This window comes from Hipposideros armiger, unplaced genomic scaffold (genome assembly GCF_001890085.2).
Source record: "Hipposideros armiger isolate ML-2016 unplaced genomic scaffold, ASM189008v1 scaffold_45, whole genome shotgun sequence".
NCBI lineage: Eukaryota > Metazoa > Chordata > Mammalia > Chiroptera > Hipposideridae > Hipposideros > Hipposideros armiger.
The window spans coordinates 4,192,381-4,217,069 of NW_017731395.1; the positions used below are offsets into that span (position 1 = coordinate 4,192,381).

A 24,689-nucleotide genomic window follows, 5' to 3' on the forward strand; every position below is an offset into this window, starting at 1 on the left:
CCTTCTGGTCTTACTGGAAGTGAGTTGTTTGGATTGGCTGCCATTTTCTAAAGGATACAATAGACTGGCTTAATTTCCTTGAAAGCGCTTATGTTCTCACTGCAGTTCTGAGGGTTGGAGCCACTCTCTGTTCTCCCTTAACCAAGGCCCATAGTGACAGGCCAAAGAGGGGCATGGCTCCCTACTTCCCTGCCTCATTCGCAGGGTCCTGATGTCTCTAGTGCAGAAGGCCTAGCCTTTGGAAATTCATGTGTTTGAACTTTTCAGTTGCAGCAGGAAATCAAAGACTGGAGCAAATCCCATGCTGAGCTCAGTGAACAAATCAAATCATTTGAGAAGTGTCAGAAAGATTTGGAAGTCGCTCTTACTCACAAAGATGATAATATTAATGTAAGTTCATTCTCTTGAATACATGCTTACTTCTCATGCACTCTGCTTGCTTAAAGTTGAGGTTCTTTCTAATAACCCTTTTGCTTCTTTTCCAGGCTTTGACCAATTGCATCACACAGTTGAATCGGTTAGATTGTGAATCTGAATCTGAGGGTCAGAATAAAGGAGGAAATGAATCAGATGAATTAGCAAACGGGGAAGTTCCGGGAGGTAAGACCAGTTTTAGGGAGCTGAGACCTCTTATTGCCTTCCTGTTTTTTATTAAGTGCACTGATGCTTCTTTTCAGCTGACTGCCTTGTAGATGCACATCATGGATTTGTATACACGTCTGTATACAGTGCCCTGGGCAGAGGTGGTTGCTGGGCTGTGCTATAGCAGTGGGCATGCAGTGAACACTGACCTTGCATTTCCATCCCATTAGAACTAGATGTGTGCATTGGATGGCGCTCCAACAGCTTTAGTCATATCTTAATCTCTAAGGACTGAACTATTCAGTAGGAGAAACTTGGTTTTCAGCTTCCTGGAGATGACATCTGAATGGAATCCTCACTTTCTCTGTAGCCATGGTTTTAAGGCCCCACACCAGTGTTGAGTAGCGAGGTGGTGGGAGCCGTAAACTAGGGTCCTGAGCGCGTAGCAGTGTGCACTGATGCTGGAGGTGTGTTTAGACACTCTTTCCCGAGTTGGATATTGCTTGCATAGGGGGTGTTTAAAGCACACCTGGTAGCAGACTCGGGGGGAGAAGAGAGGAGTCTTTCTAAATAATGTACCTGACCGGCTGGAGGTAGATCTGAGAGACACGACCTTTCCCCTCACGTCTCCTTCCTGAACTCGGGTAACGTTTTTATTATACATGCACTTTTTGCGGTTCTCCTTTAAATGTCAAGTAGCCTAATTAGTTATTGATTAATTCATTTTGACTTTGAATGTTTGAACATGGTAATTGTTTAGTTTGGGGAAAATAAGAAAAGATGGTTAAAAAGCAAGGGAGGAAAAAGCAATGAAAACCTTTTATTTTTTAGGTGACCGGAGTGAGAAGATGAAAAATCAAATTAAGCAGATGATGGACATTTCTCGGGTATAGTCCTTTTTATAGAGCACCATACATGCCTGTGAATTCTTACTATGCCTCATTTTAAGAATACTCTCTTATGCACTTTCTAGACACAAACGGCAATATCGGTAGTTGAAGAGGATCTAAAACTTTTACAGTTTAAGCTTAGAGCGTCGATGTCCACCAAGTGTAACCTGGAAGGTAGGTTGCCAGATACTGGGAAGTGCAGAATGGCATTGAGGAGACAAACAGCGGCTTCCTATTGTCATGGCTTTCACCCCTCTTCACACCATCCCCTCAACAAGTTCTCAAGTCCTTGTGCACACACGCAGAACTCAGATGTTTTACTGTTTACAGACCAAATCAAGAAATTAGAAGATGATCGCAAGTCACTACAATCTTCCAAAGCTGGACTGGAAGATGAGTGCAAAACCCTGCGGCAGAAGGTGGAGATTCTCAACGAGCTCTATCAGCAGAAGGAGATGACCTTGCAAAAGTAAGATTTCATGGCTGGTTGGTAACAATATTGCCATTTAACTAAATGTGTGTCCTGTAGATAATGTCTCTTTTTCAAATATTATTTCCAGTTTTTCCGCCTACAATTAGTATAGAGTTGCCTTTTTTCCTGTCTACCTTCCTCCCCATAACTGGCATTTTTCTGTCCATTCTAACTGGAAATTGTTGCCTGTAATTTATATGAGGGGGGAGTGGTTTATTGGCACTGACAGTTACTGCTGTGGAAGTGGACATTTGAATAGAAGCATTCAGACAGACTGCTGGGAAGAAAGAGAAACACTTTCACTTTACAACTGATTTTTATCTTAGGAAGTTGAGTCAAGAAGAGTATGAGCGGCAAGAAAGGGAGCAGCGGCTGTCAGCTGCAGATGAAAAGGCGGTTTTGGCGGCAGAGGAAGTAAAAACTTACAAGTGAGTTCAGCTTCTACAGCAGGCATCAGAGGCTGATGCAACGACCGTTGGCTTTTTTAAAACACCATTTTTACAATGCATAGAACAAAATAGCACGGGAGCATAAATAAATGGTCAAAGAACATGAATACATTTAATTCACGTGAAAAAAAATAAATTTTAAGTTAACAAAGGAAAAAATGTTTAACAAAAATTCCCTTACCCTCAACACTGACCAGACTGTAAGGGAACTTGGTTCATGCCCACAGTTCTGGGTGGTTTTATGTGATGGAGTCATTCTTTTAGGAAGGACGTTTGCTATATGGTGTATCAAAAACCATGAAAAGGATTGTGCCACTGATGGACCCAGTAGTCGTAGCTCTGGGAAAATTTTTATGGGTATAATTAAAGGAAGAAAAAGCTTGATGGAGTAAGATATTCATAAAAGAAATATTTGAGAACCTACTGAAGGACAGCTAAGGAAATTATAATGTATCAACTCAGAATCTCCAGCCATTAAATAATAAATAAGGAAGTTAGGTAGTATTAATTCTGATCATATTGTACTCTTATTGTAACCATGTGAAATATGTTGTTATATTTATGGATGAAGTCTGTAAGGGTATAGTTAGAATAAAGGGGACGTGGTGAGATTGTCTCAAGTGTTATTCAGTTGTGCTTTAATTGATAACAGCAAGTGTAATTCTTAGGCGGAGAATTGAAGAAATGGAGGAAGAATTGCAGAAAACAGAGCGCTCATTTAAAAGCCAGGTAACATACTGTTCTACAGCTGCAGGATTCTTTGGTGTCTAATACAGACTATTATAATGGCTGTTATAATGCTCTCTAAACATAATTTTTAATGTGTTGCCTTTTTCAGATTGCTACTCATGAAAAGAAAGCTCATGATAACTGGGTAAGATTTTTTTTATTTCCCCCTTTCCTTTATTTTGTGCATAGTCTACTACAACTGAATTTGGATTTTTTTTTCCCCTCCAATAGCTCAAAGCTCGCGCTGCAGAAAGAGCTATAGCTGAAGAGAAAAGGGAAGCTGCCAATCTGAGACACAAGTATGTGATTTTGATACCTATTTTATCAGTGCGTTGTAGAGTTTTTTTAAGATTGTTCTGTAAATATTAATAAAGAATTGATTTTTCTATTTCACATTTAAGTCCATTCTTTCTTTGTATTCAAGATTATTGGAATTGACCCAAAAGATGGCGATGCTACAAGAAGAACCTGTGATCGTAAAACCAATGCCAGGAAGACCCAACACACAAAACCCTCCACGAAGAGGTAGGGAGCGCTTTTAAACGGCAGCAATCTCTTTTTTGTTGCACAATGTATATACATTACTTTTCATTCCTGTGTGTCATAGTTAATGATGCCCTAGAACTTACTACGTAAAAGAAAGGTTGCCTTAGAGTAGTAACAGTGGACTGTCGTCTTCAGGCCCCCTGAGCCAGAATGGCTCTTTCGGCCCATCGCCAGTGAGCGGTGGCGAGTGCTCCCCTCCGCTGACAGCAGACCCGCCCGGGAGACCTCTCTCTGCTACACTCCATCGAAGAGATGTGCCTAGAAGAGAAAGTGGTGAGCATCCGTGTTGCCTTGCAGTAGACTGTTTGGAGTTTTTTTCCCCTTTTATTTGAGGATTCTAATGCAAACAGCATTTTAGAATTGGGGTCTGTCCAACAGGAAAAAAAAAAAGGTCTCAATTTTTCTTGGTGAATATTTTAAATAGTCTGCTGCAAGATCTAATTTAAAACAGAAAGCATCTACTTACTAATATTATTATGTATAAATAAATGTATAAAATATATTTTAAGTGAATAAATATTTTTTTAATTAATTTTTATTAAATTTATTGGGATGACATTAACTAGTAAAATTATATAGGTTTCAAGTATACATTTTTATAGTACGTCATCTGTGTACTGCGTTGTGTGTTCACCACCCAGAGTCAGTTCTTCTTCCATCACCTTTTATTTGATCCCTTGTACCCTCTTCTACCACCCCCTTTTTTACTGATTATAAACCTTTTCTCTTTAAATTAAATTTCTATGGCATTCCTCTCTTGAATATTATAAAAGGAGCCTTAAGACTTTGTAATTTATGCAGCATTAGACCATTCTCATTACTATAATATGAAATGCTGTATGTAAGTACTTCTATTCGTAAGTATGTTTATAATACTTGGTAAGATACGGAAGTCATTACATGGAAACTGAAAAAAACCTACACAACTGCCATCAAAGCCTATAGCTTGAAGTACCTGACCAGTGGTACTGATGTGCAGGTTTTATTGCTGTTCTTTCAATCCAGGGGAGTTCTTATTTTAATTCTTTAAGTCTGTGCATAAATTGTGGTTTGCCCTCATAGGTATTGGGGGCCCGTTTGTAATGTTGCTTTGTAGGTAGAGGTGAACCCTGGCCTGTCTACAGTTGGTTCATTTCTTGTGAAATTCCATGCGAGACCTCTCTTCTTTCTTTCTCAGTGGACGGACCTCTACCTCGTCCCCGATGGTCGTCCGAGACACCTGCGAAACCCTCTGCCTCTGGTAAGGGACCTGGGTGTGTTCAGAGTCTCCGATCGTGGAGGAAGTGGGCAGAGGACTTATTCTTCCTCCAAGAGTAACGGGTCAGAATGAGTCTGAGTCAGCTCTTTGACCTTCTGCAGATCCAGGATCTGGTGCAGCTCCCAGGACGACCAGCAGCTCGAGAAGTTCCTCCCCTTCTAAGGTGATGGATGAGAGCAAGGTAGGTATTTCAGGAAACGTTTTTTAACTTTCTCTACAGCACCCTCTCCTGCCTCGTCCATCTGCTGTATGTTCCGTTATGTGTGTACTATCTCATTTATTTTTTAAAAAAGCAAAGTGTCCCCCAAGAGCCTGAAGGCCCTTCAGTCCCCAGCATCCCATCTTTGGCTGAGCATCCAGAAGCAGTGAGTACTTAGAGGTTGAGGACTGACTGGGCTTTGAGTGGGTGTATTTCTGGAAAGGGCCTGAAGAGCACGACACTAACCTGCTTTGCTTTAACTTGCACGGTAATGTTGATCTTACTGTTGTCTTTGACTTGGAAGTGTTGCTGGATTACTGAAACTGGACTGGTTGGTTAGTTTTTGCTCTTTCTGTTTTGGCTAGGTGCTTAACCTGTTGAGAACACCTGTTGTGATTAGCTAAAAAATGCAAAAGGCTTTATATGGCGTGCTTCCGTGTTGAGTGCTCTAACGTACAGGAAATTCATTCTATAATGCATAATTCACCATTATTTCATATTTGTTGGGAAATGTGCTATTTAACAAAATATCTCCAGTTGTATACTAGGCAGACCCTATATTGAATGTGAAATTACAGTTTGGTAACGGAATCATGTTTGCTGGAAGTAAAATACTGAATAGTGAAAATCTGTAATTACCTCTTGTGCCAGTTCCCAGCAATGGTTTTAAATTATGTTCTCTTGTCACTTGTGTAGCTGTTACAGCCAGCAAGTCTTCTGATCAAACCTCACAGTGTTTCTTTAGGTTCAAATCAAAATACTTGTAATTATTTAGAATTTCCAACCCAATTTCCCATAGGAAAGGATTAGTCAGTATCCCGTAATATGAAGCACAGTAGCACTTATGAATGAAGGTAAAGCCTAACTTGTATATAAAACGTTTTTTCTTTTGGAAAATAACTTCCCCATGTCAGTGCAGGACCTCAGGAATACACCTCTTTTGAGAGATCTCCTCCTCCGAGCGCAGCTTGGATGAGACCCAGGGCCCCTGTGAAGTAGACGACCTCACAGAGAATGGGCTCTTCTGTTAGAGGGACGCCGAGGTGGGAAGGGCCCAAAGTCAGACCTGATGCTGAGTTCTGCCTTGGCCTCACATGCCGTGTGACCCTCCACAAATTATCTCATACACTGTGTCTCTGCTATTTCATATCTGCAACAAGATGGTCATACTTAGAGATTTAGAGATCTGAGAACTGGAGATAAGAAAATTGAAGGTACTCTGAATAGTAGCTATGATTATATGTGTAGAGATGGATTTTTCATTCTCTCTTGTTCTCTCCACTCTTAGTATGGAAATAATGAGCTGTTGAGGGGACAGGAGGGGTTGCCCTAGAAATAGATTACAGTGTGTATGGTATGTTGTTTTGCTTTTTACTTGGGAGTCACCTTGGACACAGTCCTTGCTTTCCCCTCCCCTTGCATATACAAGCAACGGGGTGAGTAGTGAAACGCCCCACTCCTGTGCTGTCCTTTTAACCTGCCTGAGGTGTTGGGAAGAAAGTGGGAAGGACGGATGGTGGCGACGCACTGGTTCGGCTCTTTGGGCAGGTGCCTGACGTCTGCTTGACTGCGTTTCAGCTTTTGCTGGTGTTGGTGCTTTTTTCTGTCATACCAAAGTATTTCAAAACTTGAATGTTTCTGTTCTGCAGGTGAATATGGCTACAAAGGGGCCCCCTCCTTTCCCAGGGGTGCCCCTCATGAGCTCCCCTGTGGGGGGCCCTCTCCTGCCACCCATTCGATACGGACCACCTCCTCAGCTCTGCGGGCCTTTTGGGCCTCGACCACTGCCTCCACCTTTTGGTACGATGATTGAGTAGTAATAATTGACTTGTAAAGCACAGTCTTTCCTGTTTCTTGCTAAAATTTTAATAGTTGCTACCCAGGCCTATGTAATGAAAGAGTAAAGCTACCGTATTTGCCGGCGTATAAGACGATTTTTTGGCCCTGAAAAATATGCCTCCAAGTGGGGGTTCGTCTTATACGCCAGGTACACTTCAGATAGACTGCCCATAGTGCTTGCCCCATGCCATAGTGGCCTCCCGATGCCCGCCCACTTCATTCCACATACCTCAGGCATCAGCAGCGCTGCTGGGTGTATGCTCGGCTGTTATGCGATTTTACCACACTCGCAAAATCGCACACAGCCGACCATATAACAAACTCTGTATTTTGAGTGGAAATGTTAGGGGGGCGTCTTATATACCGAGTCGTCTTATACGCCGGCAAATACGGTAGCTAAGTACATTTGAACTTTTCCTCAGGTTTCTTAGGATACATGGGGTGCTGCATAATCTCCCTATACTGAGATGGGCAGTAATTCTCTCTGGTAGACAGGAGGTGGGGGCTGTTTATAGAAAGCCAGAAATGTTACTTCTGCAGACGTGTATTGAACATCTGTGGCTACACAGCAGGCTCTGTAACGGATAGAACTCACTCCCTGGACTCTCAAGAGCTCAGTGTCCTGCAGGACACAGATGCAGACATTGTGGGTCAGAGTGTAAAAGAGGGAACGAGTAAACCCTCACTCCCCACCTTAGGAATAAATGGGAAGGAAGTTTTAGAAGGTAGAATTTAACAGCTACCTAAGGAATGTTGCTGAAGTTCACTAGGTGGAGCTGGCAGGCCTTCCCAGGAGGGCAAGCACCTTGACTTTGATGGCTTGTTAGGTCCATGCTGAGCTACTGCATGCATTTTTAAGTTCATACAATAGTAAACAGTGGAATTTCCTTCATCAAAATTTCCTTATCATAGTGAAGCCCTTATTTCAATATGTCATCTTAGTATGATATGTGGCATTTCGAAGTATTTATCTCAGCTCTTGTGAGGTAAAGATGGAAGAATTGTTCAGGAGAAAAACCACAAGCTAGGTAGAACCATGTTTAAATCCTTCCTGTGTCACTGCATGGCTGACCATAGGCGTGTAACTTCAACTTGCTGAGCCTCAGTTTGCCTCATCTGTAAAGTAGGGATGCCACAGCTGACTCCTAGAGCTGTGAGAAATTTAAGATTAATACCTGGAATCATCTAACTTTAGATTGTTCACATATACTTACATGATGTGATTTTATCTTTCCAGGTCCTGGTTTGCGTCCACCCCTGGGCTTAAGAGAATACGCACCAGGTGTTCCACCTGGAACGCGGGACCTGCCTCTTGACCCTCGAGAATTTGTACCGGGACACACACAGTTTAGACCTTTGGGCCCTCTTGGCCCAAGAGAGTACTTTATTCCTCCTGGTACCCGAGTACCACCCCCAACCCACGGCCCCCAGGATTATCCACCTTCACCTGCTGCAAGAGACTTACCGCCTTCCGGCTCCAGAGATGAGCCCACGCCAGCCTCTCAGAGCGGCAGCCAGGACTCACCGGCTTTAAAACAGAGCCCATAAACATGACCTCAGATGTGTAGTCTGAGAAAGTGGACTGTGCGCTGTTCGTTACAGCCTTCAAAATCCACAAGTTTATTTCAAAAGGTTTGTTTTTAGAACTAAGCTGCCCTGGCAGTGTGCATTTTTGAGCCAAACAATTAAAAAATATCATTTACCCCCTAAATAAAAATCACCTCGTAAGCTAGAACCTCCTTCCAACTTTGAAATGTGCAATAAAGAATACCTGTGTTTTAGTTAATGTAGCATATGTTAACTGTCAAATGATTTAATGTCATGAAAAATATGAACATTTCCTGTGGAAATGCTATAAGAACATGTATTTCCATTTATTACCTATTTTTAGTGTATACCAGTTGAATGCAGAGCAACAGTGTGGATAAGCTTGATTTTTTTTAAAAAATGTCTGGTCGCAGACTGTTACGCTAAAAATGTTTACTAAAGATCACTTAACTGTCTCCCCTCTTGCTGAAGTTCTTTGTAGTAATAGTTCATAAAACGTTGGTTACTAATATTTCCCAGGAGTCTGTTGATTCATTGGATTGTTTTCTCATGAGACTTGGGCCACTTTGGGAAGACGTCACTGAGGCCCCCAGAACTGAAGCTGGTGGCTGGGCAGCACGCTCCCTGCTGCTCCCCGCTCAGGAGGCTCAGCCTGAGCCACGGGGAACAGTGGCCACGACCAAGGTCTTTACTTCCAAGAAGTCAGTGGGCCCATCTGTATAGCACTCACTTGCTTTCTGTGACTTTCGCTGCCTGGTTCATTTCCTGACTAGGAGTTGACAACAGTAGCAAGAGTTGCCTGACCCGATATTCTGTTGCTTTTACCATTCTTGCATTAAGGGTGCCCAACAGAAAAATGAAAACGATGTATTGGGACCATAAAAGTACGGAAATCCCTTTCATTAAAAAATGTGGAGTATTATTTCTCCCATCCCTTGCCACTGATTTTTAACAAGTACGGAAAAAAAAAAAAAAGCAGAGCAGAGTACTATGAGAACGAATGACTTAGGATTTTAAGATCTGTAATGGCCCTAGGTCAGCAACCATGGACCGAACACTATTATTGATTCTACTCCACAATTAATACTGGAATGTTGGCACATGTATTTAAAAATCAGTAAATCTAAGAATCTGGGATTGCACCATACTTAAAAAGTTTTCTTATACCATTACTACACCATGTCTTTTAAACAATGTTTCTTAAGAACTCTTCAGACACTTGAAATTACAGTAACTTCATAGCACATTTAAAGAAGTTTAAGGTTTAAATTGAATCACAAATATTAAAAGCTGATATTCTTGTTTACTGTTTGACTATGCTCTCCCATTCTCTGAAGTTCTGTGATGTAATGATATTACCTAGACCATGACCTGTCACTTTTATGACATTGAATCCACTAAGAATCCCCCATAAAAAGCAGCAAAAGCTTCACTGTGAAACAAAAATTTTCCTTTACACTAAACTACTAAAAGATATGCCACTTTAAAAAGATAAGGACCTTAGAAAGAAGACAACTCTTTCAAAATTCATAGGGAACATATAAGGAGTTCTTCAGGAAAAGAAATCCATCTATAGGTTCTCCCATTTAATATCAAGAACAGAAGAAATTTAAGAGGAAAACTCCATAGTTAATAGCATAGATGGCTTTTAACCATGTAAACATTAAGACAAATACAACTTTTGAATATTTCAATCGCTTCAGGACACAAAATGATGAAGTTAATATAATTTCTAATTTGAAGTAGCATTTAAATGTAGATTATACCAGCTAGGAAGGCAATCAAGTAGGAAAAGTAAATTAAATCTGTTTTTTAAATCAAAGCTGGAGTCTTTTTTTTTTTTAACCTCTATAAAGCTATGGGGGGTGTCTATACTCATATAGAAGACACAAGCTGTAGGAGATTTCAAGGTCACTTACCTGAGCAGTTGTGGACCCACCCCGACAGCCACTTCTCAGCCCTCTGACGGCACCACTTACAGCAGAGCCCAGGCAAGCTGCCAGTATCCAGGAGGGGGGGCACCAGACTCCACCATCTCAAAGTTACATCTATTTCACAAGTCATCTCCAGCTAACTGTTTCCGGGCTTAGTTCTTAAAATCGTCTCATTTATGAAGCAGCAGTGTTTCAGCCTGAAAGCATTTCTACTATAGTTGTGGTTATTGCTCAATGGCTGATTTGTTATCATTTGAAAGTAAATTGAAATAATTTGTGGGATGTGGAGTATTCTATGTCTACTGCTTCAAGACAATCACTTGTCATTTCATCCAGGTCTGAATTAAAGCTAAGCTACTCATACAGTATTCAATTTAAGCTTCTTTAATACTGATGAAAGGCATTTGTAGTTCATATAAACCATACTTATGTGAACAATAGCAGATGCTTCTTCATATAAATTATCACTTTGCTATACATGTCTTACGGTCTGAGAAAAGAGAAAGAACAATATATCCATTTTGCTACATTTTAATAGGTTTTTTGAGGGATAATTTTTTAGGTCTTGTCAGCAACATCAAACAAAAGGTACTGAGTACTCCACAGGGTACAGAGTGCTGCCAAGCACCTTAGAAAATTTACATGACCTGGAGAAAATGTGGTTCTTGCCCCTTGAGGAGCTTACAGTCTGGGGGCTGACAACTCACAGTCTAAGAGCTGAGTGAACAACAGTAATTTAAGGCAAATTCCTCATCCCCTTGCTTGATTGTGGATTGAATCATTGTGGAGTTGATCTAACCAAGATGACAGACAAGACTAAATTTGGTTGAGAATACTTTGAGGCTCATACAGTTTTCAACATCCTCTTCGGAAACAGAATCGACCTAATAGACAACTGAAAGGAAAGACTAGATCTCGTGAAGTACAAGGGCTAGAAAACTGTGGTTACTATTTTCAAAAGCAAACATATTGAATGGTATGACTAGGGTTATTATACCAGTTTAGAAACAGGCCAGGTGCTGGCTGGCACTGCCTTCCCCTCATGCTAGCACAGGTCATTTAAAACTGTGAACGTTAAATATGTGGGCTCTACATGAACCCACAGAAAGCCCACCCCAGACCTTAATATTCTGTGTATCAAACAGCCACCTAGTGTGCAATATGGAAGTTTTATTTATGCCCCATTAAGTCAAAAGTAATGTAGTCAAATTATAAGCTAATGACCTGCATATTTCCATATGGATGAATGTTGATATACCTAAATAGGGAATAAATGGCAATCCTATCTACCTATGTTAAAAAAAAAAAATATCTCCAGATATTGCATACTCATCACTGTGAGAAGAGGTATGCAGGTTTTCAGGTTTCACAATCAGTTGTCAGAAAATCAGCAGTTATTCCTGCAGTATCTCGTTAGCGTCTGACTCAAGTTATTTGTAGGTTACATGATTCAGAAGACATTATAAACCCATCTAAAAATCTGCAGTTATTCTGAGATGGTGCCACGTTAACCCTAGAATCACTATCAGAAAGAATATAGCAATGCGACATAGACGAAGAGTGACTAAAAATATGCTCACTTTCAGAAAACGGCCTGGTCATCGGGAAAAATCCCAGCTACAACCTGGGAACACGCCCCCACGGACACTGACGTGGCCGAGGCACACTCTGAGCAGGAAAACTGAGAGGGTGAATCAAGGCGATCTCTGAGGAGCAGCCTATACATGTCCAGACTGACCTCGGACAGTGTAATTGGTCCAATCCCTCTCGAAGCAGTTTCATACTATCCCACCCACATCGGCTCAACGTTGGACATTAACTCAAAAAACAAAGGAGCACAGTGGAGCAAAGTGAACAGATGTGTAAACTCTAGCACTTTCTTATTGCTGTATTAAGGTTGAAGATGAGCACATCCTACCCACAACAGAGTTGTTCCAGGAAGGAGGGCAGGAGTAGTGGTAAATCAGAAGAGAGACTATTAATTGCACAATCAATAGAAAAGTGAAAACGTTTCAAATCCTACAATCAGCCTGTACCCAAAGGAGTCTCACATTCGGTGGTGGGCTGGACTTTGAATTCTGGGCTCCAGCTTTGCATTGGACTCACTCTGGCCTACCGGCATAGGGATGGTTCGCTTCATGCCTGCTGAAGGGTGATATGCTACACAGAGCTATGATGGTTTCTAGTGAGTGGTAAAATTCACAGAAGTTCCAGGTTATTCATGTCAGGGTCATTCCTTGTGCAAAGTTTGATGTAGATGAAGATAAAGTGGTTTCTTGGTCAATAATTGCAATTTCTTTCTTTTAAAGTCAGTGGGTTTCTTGTATCTGTAACCACAATAGAAAAACCACTTTAAAATACTTTGATAATTCATCTATCCCAAGGTCACATACTAAGAAATACTTCGCAGTCACCATTCAATGAGGACTAATTCTATATGTGCATCACTTACAGTTCTATTACAATTGGCCCAGGTTTAATTTCATCCATCTCCATGAAAGCAAAGCACTTGGTACTGGTAAACCTTTTTTTAGGCTTGTAGTGTTTGAATTCAAAGAAGATAGCTGCACCTAAGGAATTAAAACAAGTCACGTTAGCCTCAGACAAGCACCAGAATTGCAAGCACTAGACAAGCACTAGTCAATACACTTCCTTTGATCACCAGAAACATATGAACAAGCAACAACTGGCCTAATTTTACAAAGTAATCTTTGTCAAACAATCTGATGATATGACAGTAGCTGTCACCTCAAACTCTTCTATATCTGAATGGAGTGACATTTCTCCAGATCATTCAGTTCTACAAAGTACAGCAAAACTTGCACTAGACTGATTCAAAAAGAATAAAATAGGAAATGAGAATAGCTTAGGAAGATTAGCTGAAATGCTTATAAACATGAGGAAAGTGTATTTTTTAGCACTGATATCAGTGCAAACATCAGTAACTGTACATAATGAAGCCAAGGCTAGAGAAAATAAATGGAGTCAAATTCGGAACATAGTTCTATTTTTAACACCTTACAAGTCATCAAGAACATGGTGCAATAAAAGAGAAACACGATAAATAGCCCATGAAAACACTCCCCCCGCCCCAACACCAGAAACGTTTCTCAAAGAATTGGAGCTAAATGAAAAAAAAGTTATGTTAATACTTTTATGCAGAAGGCATACTTCATACTGAAATTTCCTCCACATTATTTCTTAAACATGTCCTATCTATATATTCTTCTCACACAGCAATTCTCAAACTCTGGTGAGTGTTGGAGTCGGCCGGAGGGCTTCCTAAAACAGACTGCTGAGCCCTCCCCGCTTTCTGATTCAGGTGGTCTGGGGTGCGGCTGCCACGAAAGGTTCCAGGTGCCAAAGCTGCTCACACTCAGACTTATGCTTACAGAACACTGCAAGACAAGACTTTTAATAGAACAGGGGAGCGGCAGCACCAGGTTTGAGAAGGAAAATACCAAATAATTTAGAGGATGCGGCAATTGTTCAACAGGTACTTGTATATCTTGCACAAGCTTCCTACAGAGCTTGAAAATTTCAAAAACTGCAAAGAAATCTCAGGTGACAAAGGAACTCAGAAATCTTTGTTTCAGAGAACCCTGACATTTCTGTTGGGCAAAAGTCATGGAGAAGCATTTAATCCAAAACCAAAATGTTTCACTTGGAAATGTAACTTCACCTTTGCAAAACTTTGCTTTTGTCCTTTCCCACCCTCCTGCCAACTAACTGCAAGTTATGGTAACTTTCTACCCAATAAATTCGGCTGGAAAAAAGCCCACAAGCTGGTTCTTTGAACTATTAGAGACTTCATCTTTAGGGAGCCTTACTTAGGAAGCTCCCGCTTTCCTAGTTCTTTAGTACGAAGGAAACTTTCATTCTGTTTATTGTTAATGATGATAAGATTTTACTATCCAAAAACATTATATGGCAGTTACTTATTATACAACTAGATAATACGATTCCTAACTCCCTAAAAAACTATATATTTCATTCAAATCAATCAACACCGTGACATTTACCTCTGCCCACTGAGCTAGGCCCACCAGGCACACAAACATGAGTAAGGAGAGAACGCTGGCCACAAGCAGCCCATGATTTATGACTACAAACCTTTGGTTAATTTTTCAACATGCTTCTGGAGCTCAATGTCCACATTAAAATGAACATACGTATCTTCTTTTCTTGAAGCCACAGGAGTATCTTGCACAGGAGTTAAATCTATGCCATTCAGATCTAGAGAGGGGAAAAAGTGTCTGCTTAGGGGTGTTCAAACACACAGGCTCAAAAACGGCAAACGAGCTGCAAAGGGTGCCGCTTCCTAAAGAGGCCTGGCAAACGCTGAGAGGCTCTCGGGCTACCAGGAACTCGCACTTGGTGTCAGCAGGTGCCGGAAGACTTCCTGGTTTCCAGAAGTAAGTGGAGAGCGAGGGTGGGAGACCTCATGGGTGAGAGGAGGAAGCCTGGCCATCACGGTACAAAAGCAGGCTTGAAGATAACAAATGTGATCCTTACAGTTAGGAGGTAAAGAGAGCTTTGTGTCTTCCATAGGAAAGAGGCCACTGTATTTTTATGTGCAATGAAGATCTGGAATGTGCATAATGTTCCACAACGTGGTCTCTCGCCCTCTTTCTCCCTGATCGAGTGCATGGCATGGCAAGGCCTTTAAATCCACCACTATCAGGACTCCCCTGCTGCATTCAAGTCAGAGGACCAAACAACGGGCATGAACGCTGCCAAGGAAACCTTTCCATAAATGACTAATTTTGTTGGTTTTTGTTTTTTTTAGCTGAGCCATCCTGCCACTTGTTGGCAGCTCAGCGGCATCTCAGCTCAGGCCGGGAATTGAACCAGTGACCCTGTTGCTCAGAGCTCGCACTCTTGAGCGAGCTCTTAACCAACTGAGCCACTAGGCCAGCTGACTAATTTTTTATATGTGACCTGAATTCTGGTTATATTTGCTATAACATTCTGATTTACAACAACCAGATGGTATACTATGTGTGGTGTATGTTACTAATTTCCTGGAGCCAGGAATCTTCCAGTTTAATCAAATTCAACATAGGCCCTTTTTGTGACTTCCGAGCGTTTATGTATTACTCAGCAGACCCATCTTAGAGAACTAAAAACAATCTAGTACATTTGATTATTTCAGTTCCTATAGATATTTACAGAAAACATGTTTCAGTTCAACATGTATGCAAAAGTTACATGCGGTACCTACCATGTTTTCAAGACATTTTTGTGTGTCGTACAATATACATTCCCAAATGAGATATGCAGCATTATGAATGGCCTATAAAACAATGTAGGGTATAAATACTTTCTGGTCAACCACGGACCTGATAATCAATCACATCAGAAGTTACAGGAGCAGAGCATTCGTGCTGTGGGTCATGGCCTCTCCACATTAAAATCCTTCTCTGTGGCCAAATTCCTTTCCTTTTATTTGGTGCTAATGAACCCAACTGGGTCTGAATTTATTTCTGTCGTTGGTAAAGTTCCCTCCATTTAATTTCAGTCATAGCTGTTTCTTTGATTTGCCTCAAACTGCAGATTAACTGTGGATTGGATAAACTATGCTGCCATTTCTGAACAATAGTATGACGACTTCATGCTCAATCACCCAATAATTATTTTTAAAGGACTGCTGCGTGTTTTACAATCAAGTGCTGTACAAAATGCTTGGTGGCAACCAAAGAATTCAACTACTGTAGTTTCCCTCTTAAACTAAAGGCTGAAAAAGTTGTTTTCAAGGAACAAATACATGATTTGCCACATTGGATAGTAGAAAACGAACAAATCCTAAGAACAATCATGCTTAATGGCCACGGTAACATCGTTCAGGGTAAGAAGCATCACTTTTCAGTGCCCCATGGGAGTAGGTTCAGGGTGTGGAGCTTTGTGGATGTGTCTCCACTGCTGATTCACTGATGTTGTGATTCTCATCCACTTGTGCAGGGCTCGCCTCTGTGAAAACCTCTCCTGGACAGGAATGAGAGGCCTCAAGTGAGGCATGGAAAATAGGAGAACACTGGGCTTTGCAAAGAAAACCACACACCTTGGAGGCGGGAGCCATTTTTAAAACCTGGCTCCAGATACACATATCTGTTGTTAAAGACAGTGTGTACGTCTAGTCGGCACCCTTTATGGAATTTTAAGAATAAAAAGGCATATACAAAGAAAAACTCAAAAGCAAACCTGAGTGAAAATTATAATAGGAACTATTTTTAGTAAATCTCTCCGAAATGTTCGGTGAATGAATGATGACCTCAGGGATCTTGCCCCATTGTAGAATGAATGAAAATGAGTTGTCACAGACACAAGAGCCCCGCCCTCCACCCCAAATATCCCAGTGAGAAACAACATTATAAAATTCACCAGCGGGAAATAGGTAGACCAAGTTATTTACCCTTTACACTAACTGTGATATAGGGATCAATGCACTGGCCAGCATCTTTCAGACCGATCTTCTCAATTCTGATCGTGAGTAACGTCATTTCTGGTTCTGATGGCAGCCTTGGTAATAAAGTACCTGGCAACAGAGAAACAGCAATAAAAATGAGCTCCACCAATAATTTCAGAGTAAATATTTTAATAACAGAGAGAAGATAGAACCTTCCTTTGAACTGACTTAGTAACTAGCCAGGCACTATTTTGGTTTCTGAACTCCCAAACACTTAATGTTATTCTTTCAGCCAAATATTTAATTAGATACAAGATACATATGCACTTTCATATTCAACACTAAAGCAGAAATTACTAATTCGAGTTTGTTAAAAGCTCAACTCAACTCAGTCCAGGAAGTCCAATTACAAACTACCACATACTTAACAGTGTATATAACATATTCATATGACACACTTACTTAACATATATTCATACATATTAATACTTCGTATCTCAATATGAAGTAGCAGAACAAAGACGGGAAAAACTTTGAAAATATTTGTTATATTATCCTAAAGTTTAACAAACTTAATACCAGACTCAATCAACACATGTTTTAGGTACTAAGGATGGAGGAAATAACATACGATTTAACATTTATGTATTTAATTGAATAATTTTAGTGTCATTTCCAACTCCTTTCCTTCATCCAGCTCTATATGATCTCTTCTCTCAGAAATTAGTCCCACTGAGAAAGCCACATAAAATCCACAAGAGCAATCATATGTTTAAAATCTTGTCCATATATCAATTAAATTTTTTAAAACTGAAAAACTATCCAGAACCACACAAGAGCGTTCCCCACGGAGAAAATGATATGAAAGAAGATATCAACTGTACAGTTTGTTCATTTATTTTCAAATCATCTATAGAGAAAAGATACAAACAAAAGTTGATTTTAATCCAGTATGTACATAGTACCTGAAACTACTGGACCTATCATTTATAAAGGACTTTGGTTAACATTCAAGTGTCTATCCAACAATGCATTACCCCTACTTTTAATGATGAAGTATTTGATGTATGTGAATCAATTAACTTACTGAAGTCCAAATAGATTATATTGAATTGACTGCAGAGGTTTAAAGGAATTGGGGGAGGGGGGAACAATGAAAATGTTTTCAAATTGGATCTATTAAACTGATAAATGCACAATGCTACAGAGTTATCAAAAATCGTTGACTTATACACTTATAATGAGTGAATTTTATGATATGAAAATTATATCTCAATAAAGCTGTAAAAAAGAAGTGGTTAGAAATGTAGCAGACTTTTTACTTACTAATTTGAAAAAATGACAACGACACAGAAAATGTAGGAATGGGAGTTTAGAGGCTTCATTCCCGGGTGACATTAAGAAATATGGCCTCAGGAATAGGAATATAATCAGTCTGAGGAATATAATCAGTAATCTTGTAAATATTTCTTAGGGGGCTAGATGGACTCATGTCCTGTTGGGGAGACCACCTCATAGTCGGTGTAGAGGCCTGACCACTGCACTGCATTTCTGAAGCTGATGTTGAATAATAATGTATGTCAATTATAATCATATATACATTTAGTCTCGGGACATGGAATAGAGAGGGGGATTGGAATCAATGGAATTGTAATAGATAAGCATGATATCAGGGGTGGGAGGGCAATACATGGGGGGAGGGGGGTTGTTACTCTGCGAGGGTGAAAAGAATAACTATTGCATTGTTCTGTACACCTGAAACTAACAATAAAAAAATTTAAAAAAAAAGAGAAACCTCAAGGGGCCTGGGATGCTAATTCTAAATACACACATGATATAGGACTCTTTAGGCTGTCCTCTTTAGACGGAATCTTACAAAGGAAGGCATTCTAGAAAAGGGGCTTTTAACTGGACTCTATGGGATAGGCTTCAGGGGGTTAAGAAACCCTTAACATATTGCCATTTGCAACAACATGGATGGACCTTGAGGGTATTAACGCTACGTGAAATGAGTCAGACAGAAAAGGGCAAAAACCACATCATTTCACTCATATGAGGAATATAAAACAAAAAAGCAACAAATGAACAAACAAAACAAATTCATAGATACAGACAAAAAAATAGTGGTTTTCAGAAGGGGAATGGGAGGGCAAAATGGGGAAAGGGGGTCGAAACTAGACTTTATCAATAGGTTGTACTTGGGCTGGTACCCCAAGTTGTGCTACTCCACTGTGCGCTGTCTGTGGAAAACAATTGACAAGTACATCTATGGATGCAAAACACTGAAAAATCATAGCCTCTGACAAGTTAAGGTGCTGATCATTTTCAGATTCTATGGGCATTTAAAATAAACAGGGTAAAGCTTCTTTTGTAAGTCATATTCAGTTAAAAAGGTTCAGGAAGTAAATTACTTAGTAGCAGAATTTAGTGTCCAGTAAAAGAAAAGTCACACAGTTGGTGAGAATCTAGTAATGCCAGCATGTGAAATTATACTGTTTAGGAAAAAATGCCACATAAGAAATTGAAAAGGTTCCACTCTCAACCAGCACAATAAGTTGACATATTGATATTGATGACATTTCAGATGATGCTGAAGAAGTTTTGGGATAAACTATAAAAAGAGCTTCTCTGGCATTTGTAAGATCTATAAATGATGGTGAAAAAAACAAGAAAGCCTTTTCTGGTGCAAAGGCCCCAAATGAGCAAAGGCCAAGATGGATTTAGTGTCGAGCCTCCACCCGTGTCTCTAAAGCACTGCAGTGGGGTCTGCACTGAGGTGGCCATCACAGCTGGCTCTCCTCGTGCAGAAACAGAAAACCCTGACGCTGTCACAACTCATGGCTTTCTTCACAGAGAAGTTAGTGTCAAAACTCTTGCAAAGGAAACAAAAAGTTCTGGGTGATATCACAAAAATGGCTGAGTTTATTAAACAAAGACCAGTTCACTCCAGAATGTTTGAAAAACTATGAAAATGTCTGACCAAGCAACAGTGCAGGCTCTCAGCCGAGTACGTTACAGCCACTGGGTGGGTGGGGAGTATATGGGGGTTGCAAGTCCTCACAGAGCTGGCGAGGTGTCCAGGGATCGGCACCATCCCTCACCTACGGTTTCTGCTCCAAGGGAAGCGGATACCAATGCAGATCCTAACATAAGGATCTCCTTGCGTGGAGATGTTCTCCTTGTGGGGCCAAAGCCACTCTGGACCAGAGAGATCACGGAGAACCAGACAGAGTGGACCACCGGCCCAGGGATGAGGGGTCGGTTTCAATCCATAGAAGAGAGGTTACATGGAAGATGACATCAGTGAAATCCTTTAAGACCAAGTCCTCACATATGGAAGAGGAAGAAGCCGTTTCTTTTTTCATCATATTAGCTGTACTTTAAAAAAAATTGTCGTTGCTTACATCACACATCACAACAAAAGGAAGATTTTCCCTTCTGGTTGAAGTAGGAAACGGCACGATGGTCTTTGTTCCAAAACAGTAGTACATCGCCACTTTGACCGGAATCTGAAGAGGCAAGGAACGCCTTCTCGGAAAACTACTGAGGGTTACATCTTTTGAAAACACTGTGATTTGAGCTTGCTTATCAAGTAATTTTATTTACTTGACATTTTATTTGATATTGTGCAGATGTTTGCCACAGGCAGTAGTACTACAATGAGAAGTGAAGTGGTCCTTGTTCTATGCTGGTGCTTCAAAAATTAAGTATCATGAACAAGGAATATATCATTTTTTATCCACACTTAGCACAGAGTTCAATCAGGTGTCCAAAATGTATAATAAGCAATATTATACGTGTGATAATATATATATTGCTAGTTTCATCGTTTTAGATTTATCACACTTGTAACTAAATTCACATAGCTAGTACTACTGACTCCGATTCTCTCTGTCATCCAAATACTTTAAGTGCACATTTCTTTGTGCTGTTAAAGTGTAATCTAAAAGAGATACATGGTGCTTTGTATTTAAGTAGCATCTTTTTCTTTCCAAAAAAATACTTGTTATTTGAGGATTATTTTAAACACAATTGAAGGTGATGACATCGCTCAAAATGTCCACAATGTTTGGTAGACAGTATATATAACACATTAAATGTGTCTTCACATTCTGACAATAGAGAATATTTGCCATTTACATTGCAGGTAGATAAAAAGTTAGGGAGAGACCATTTATTTGTTTGAATTCAATTGAGATTTAGAAATTGTGGTAAAATATTAAAACACATGTACAGTTTCTTTTAGTGAGTAACTGTTTAGCAGCTGAGGAACATGGGTTCCTCTAAGCTTTCACGAAAAAGAGTCTGAGATTATAAGAAGTTTGCTCATTTTTTAAATTATTCTAAAAGCTTGAAAAAACCTTAGGGGTCATTATCACTTAAGTAATATTGTGTCTAGATCTGTGAAATTAAAATCTTACCTGATTATAGTTGTTTGTATACATAAAGGGTATATATGAGTACACTCTTATTTAATCCAAATATTTCTTCATTAACAGCTACTAGAAATTTACTAAACTTCTAAATTTCTAATTTACTAAATTTCCTTTTAGTCTATCTGTGACCAGAAAGATGTGATTTGAACCATGGCTGACTTACAAGTGTCACTGTAACATATTCTGGGGAAAACCCCACTTAATAAACACACCCACGAAGTCTGGAATGAGTCATTGGGCATGTGCTTTATATAGAAATGCTAGTTTGAAAAGGGCAATCCATCAGCTCCTACAGCAAGCAAGGAAGAGCTACCAACAGGTGTCTGAGTTGAGAGGTGAACTGCCAGCGTGCTTTCAAGAAGGAGCAGGCCAGATGCTGCTGGGTGCTTTGAAGATGAAGAGCCACAGAGCGCAGCCTACTTAACAGACCGTTCACATGAACCAGTCTCTGCAAAGCTCTGGAGAAAACCTTTTGACTGCAAGTGACTGGATTCTTGAATTTAAAAGAAAAAAAGTTGTAAAAGGGAATCTTAAAATATTTTCAAAACTATTTGGGCTTGAAAGGGAGGGAAAATACCAACAAGTCTCAAATCTTAGGGAACCCCAGCTTGGAGAACCAGAACACAAAATCAAGCAATCTTTTCCCTTCTTTTCAACACAAATATATGCCTGGGTGAGGGCCTCTTTCTCTGGTTCTTCTGCCCAGCCTGAGAACTTGGGACTTTGAGAGAACAGGAAGAACTTTGTGCGCTGGGGCCTAACCATACACTTAAGATGATGTTCTCAGCTGTGCCCCTAGACCTGTGCTGGATTTCTGGGAAATAAGAATGCTGATAGTCACAGGAAAGCAGTGAACGTTTTGCTGCAATTTCTAACCTCTTACATCGCCTCATTTCAGCTGAAAATGAGATCGACATTTGCTTATCTGTTAAGTTCAACTCAAAATTGAGTATTTGTGCAGCAAAAACCAAGCACAGGTTTCACAGTAAAGAGGTCAATTTCATTCTTTATTTTTAGTTTAAAAAATAAACATGCTTATGCATATTGAAGCCTATATAAGAGATCAAGTAACTAACACATTTGTATAATAATTTTGAAACTGCTAAGCCTATATTTGAGCTGAATCATGTCAGTCAAGAAGAACAGGTTTTTTTAAAATCTTGAAAACTATGTCTTGGGCGATTTTTTAATTCGTATTGCTTTGGCTTATGGTTTTAGTTGCTTTAGTATTCACCACTGTCAATAAATTTTCAGGTCATAAATAACAGGTTATAAATTTATATCTTCACTTAAATGAAATCTACCAAGCCTACCTTTAGAAAAATTAAATCCCATTTTGGCTTCAGCCAGTTATTTAACAGAAATTTTTGCCTTATGAGTTTTTAAAATTTTGAAAAGGAAAGAGATAAATATCAAGAAAGCTAAGCTTAATTACTTCTTTTTTCCCCCCACAAGAAAGGTTGGCTATAAAGTCATTTTTAATTTTAAATGGAGAAAAACTACTCTGGTTCATAGTTCATTCCTCATCAACCTTACAGTGGTCGTGGTTACACAACTGTGCATTTGTCAGAACTCATACTAAAAAGGGTGAATTTTACATGTGTAAATGACACTTCAAAACTTACAATTCAATAAATTATATAAAAACATAGATAAAAAATACAATGAAAAAGTCACAACAATTCCTGGAACCATCTTGCCACTAGAATGCAGACACGACCTAGGCATCACCGAAATCTTGGGTTCCCTCAGGGTAACAAGAAATTTTTTCCTGCTTTACAATTAAAAGTTAAAAGTCATCTTTCTATTTCAATGATTATAGCAATGAATGTAACTTTACAAATTACTTCTTAATAAAACAGGCCATGGACAACCTGATCCCAAACTAAAGACAGCGCATTAAACTACATGTATTTTTTTCTTACTCTTAGAGGAAAAAAAATTCAGGGAACTGAAGGGTTCAGCAAGCTTTCTGTAGCTCTGCAATGAAATACTGCAATGCTATATCAGAATAAAAAATCTATTCAGTTGGGCTTAATCTTACACAGCAAATAGATTTTCAATTCAGCCACTTGAACCCCACAAATAACTTAATCTGTTTCATGGTTTACATCACTTGCTTTAAGGATCTTGTTTGCTACAGAAGTACAGCAAGTGAGCAAATAACCAAATTAGATAGAAATTTATAGTCCTGGAAGCTACATCAATTAGAGTATGTTGTTTGAAAAGGGAATAACAATTATTTAGTCAGAAAAACAGATAGTGAGATAATTTCTCTTACTATCTCAGCCATCTTAAGATTTCCTACATATAAGACAAAAGCAAGAAAAATATACCTCTCTCTTTATAAAGCAAAGTAGACTGGAGATAATGCCCTTGTACCAAAGACACATTCACAACAGCAGCTACTTCCTTTGGTGCCTGTAATTTTCCCAGCAGTCCTAGAGTATAGGTACTGCCATCCTCCACTGAAAGGCACTGGTCATGAGAATAACCACCACTGATATTCGGCATATGACAGGCACTGTGCTAAACGCTGAGTGTGTAGTACCTTGTTTAATCTTCACAGTAACCTTTCGTCAGGCACTATTATTATCCCATTTTACACAGAAACTGAGGTTTAGATGGGTTTAAGAAACAGGTGTAAAGCCACTCGACTAGTAATACTGGGCTGTCGGACAAATGATGACGTATTTTTTCTATGTTTTTCGCTGCAAAAATGCATCATGACTTTTCCGACAACCCAATAGTCAGCTTAGACTCAAGCCTGAGTATCTGCTGGTTCAAGCCTCTGTTTTGTACTGCATCATGCCTCCTCCCAAAGGAGTACTAGAAATACTGGAATACTACTATACTTTTATTACCAAGAAAGCTACTCGGATGACACACACATTGTATTTAACTATACTGTAAGCTTCTGGAGTCTTATTTTAAAATGCATTACAATATTACAGCATATTGGTGAACTAGTTTACTGGAAATGAAAACTACGCATGGTGGAACAGAACAGAGTAAAACAGTAATTGGGATAGGCAGGAAATTTACCCAGGGAGCCCGCCCTAGGTGATTTGCAGGGAAATCCTCATCAACATCTTCTGTAAACACAATAGGCTGGACATACATTATTTGCTTTCCTAAAACAAGATGGGGGAAAGGGCATTTGCTCAGTATCCAGTCCCCTGGGTCCAGTTTTAATGACCACACTTGATTAATTAAAGCAGCACTTATGATCATACACAGGAAAGGGTTAACACTGCAGGCCTGAGACTGTTATTCTTAGAAAGGCCTGCTTGCAAGGTCAGCCTTTGGCTAGTGTCTGGGAACTTGGATTTTGGGAGGGTTCCCACCATCCCCTGATAAGAATGGTCACTATGGCAAAACTGTCTGTGCCAACAATCTGG

General features: G+C 39.8%; 2 protein-coding genes across 2 annotated transcripts in view; one reads left to right on the plus strand and one right to left on the minus strand.

Annotated features, from left to right (window-relative positions):
• The window catches only part of MIA3 (MIA SH3 domain ER export factor 3), a 74,606-nt gene extending 64,783 nt beyond the window's left edge, over positions 1 to 9,823 (plus strand). Inside the window, exons 12-26 of the mRNA XM_019639594.1 lie at positions 268 to 390; positions 486 to 600; positions 1,414 to 1,469; positions 1,556 to 1,646; positions 1,803 to 1,941; positions 2,271 to 2,372; positions 3,062 to 3,122; positions 3,232 to 3,267; positions 3,354 to 3,421; positions 3,547 to 3,647; positions 3,804 to 3,941; positions 4,846 to 4,908; positions 5,028 to 5,107; positions 6,775 to 6,925; positions 8,202 to 9,823. Coding sequence (XP_019495139.1) covers positions 268 to 390; positions 486 to 600; positions 1,414 to 1,469; positions 1,556 to 1,646; positions 1,803 to 1,941; positions 2,271 to 2,372; positions 3,062 to 3,122; positions 3,232 to 3,267; positions 3,354 to 3,421; positions 3,547 to 3,647; positions 3,804 to 3,941; positions 4,846 to 4,908; positions 5,028 to 5,107; positions 6,775 to 6,925; positions 8,202 to 8,512 — 1,635 coding nt within the window. The 3' untranslated portion in view covers positions 8,513 to 9,823. The remainder of the gene's footprint in view (positions 1 to 267; positions 391 to 485; positions 601 to 1,413; positions 1,470 to 1,555; positions 1,647 to 1,802; positions 1,942 to 2,270; positions 2,373 to 3,061; positions 3,123 to 3,231; positions 3,268 to 3,353; positions 3,422 to 3,546; positions 3,648 to 3,803; positions 3,942 to 4,845; positions 4,909 to 5,027; positions 5,108 to 6,774; positions 6,926 to 8,201) is intronic.
• A 991-nt stretch (positions 9,824 to 10,814) lies between these two features.
• AIDA (axin interactor, dorsalization associated) overlaps positions 10,815 to 24,689 on the minus strand; it is a 31,759-nt gene continuing 17,884 nt past the window's right edge. The window contains exons 7-10 of the mRNA XM_019639609.1: positions 16,859 to 16,981; positions 14,560 to 14,682; positions 12,899 to 13,016; positions 10,815 to 12,773 (exon numbers count right to left, since the gene is read on the minus strand). Coding sequence (XP_019495154.1) covers positions 12,677 to 12,773; positions 12,899 to 13,016; positions 14,560 to 14,682; positions 16,859 to 16,981 — 461 coding nt within the window. The 3' untranslated portion in view covers positions 10,815 to 12,676. The remainder of the gene's footprint in view (positions 12,774 to 12,898; positions 13,017 to 14,559; positions 14,683 to 16,858; positions 16,982 to 24,689) is intronic.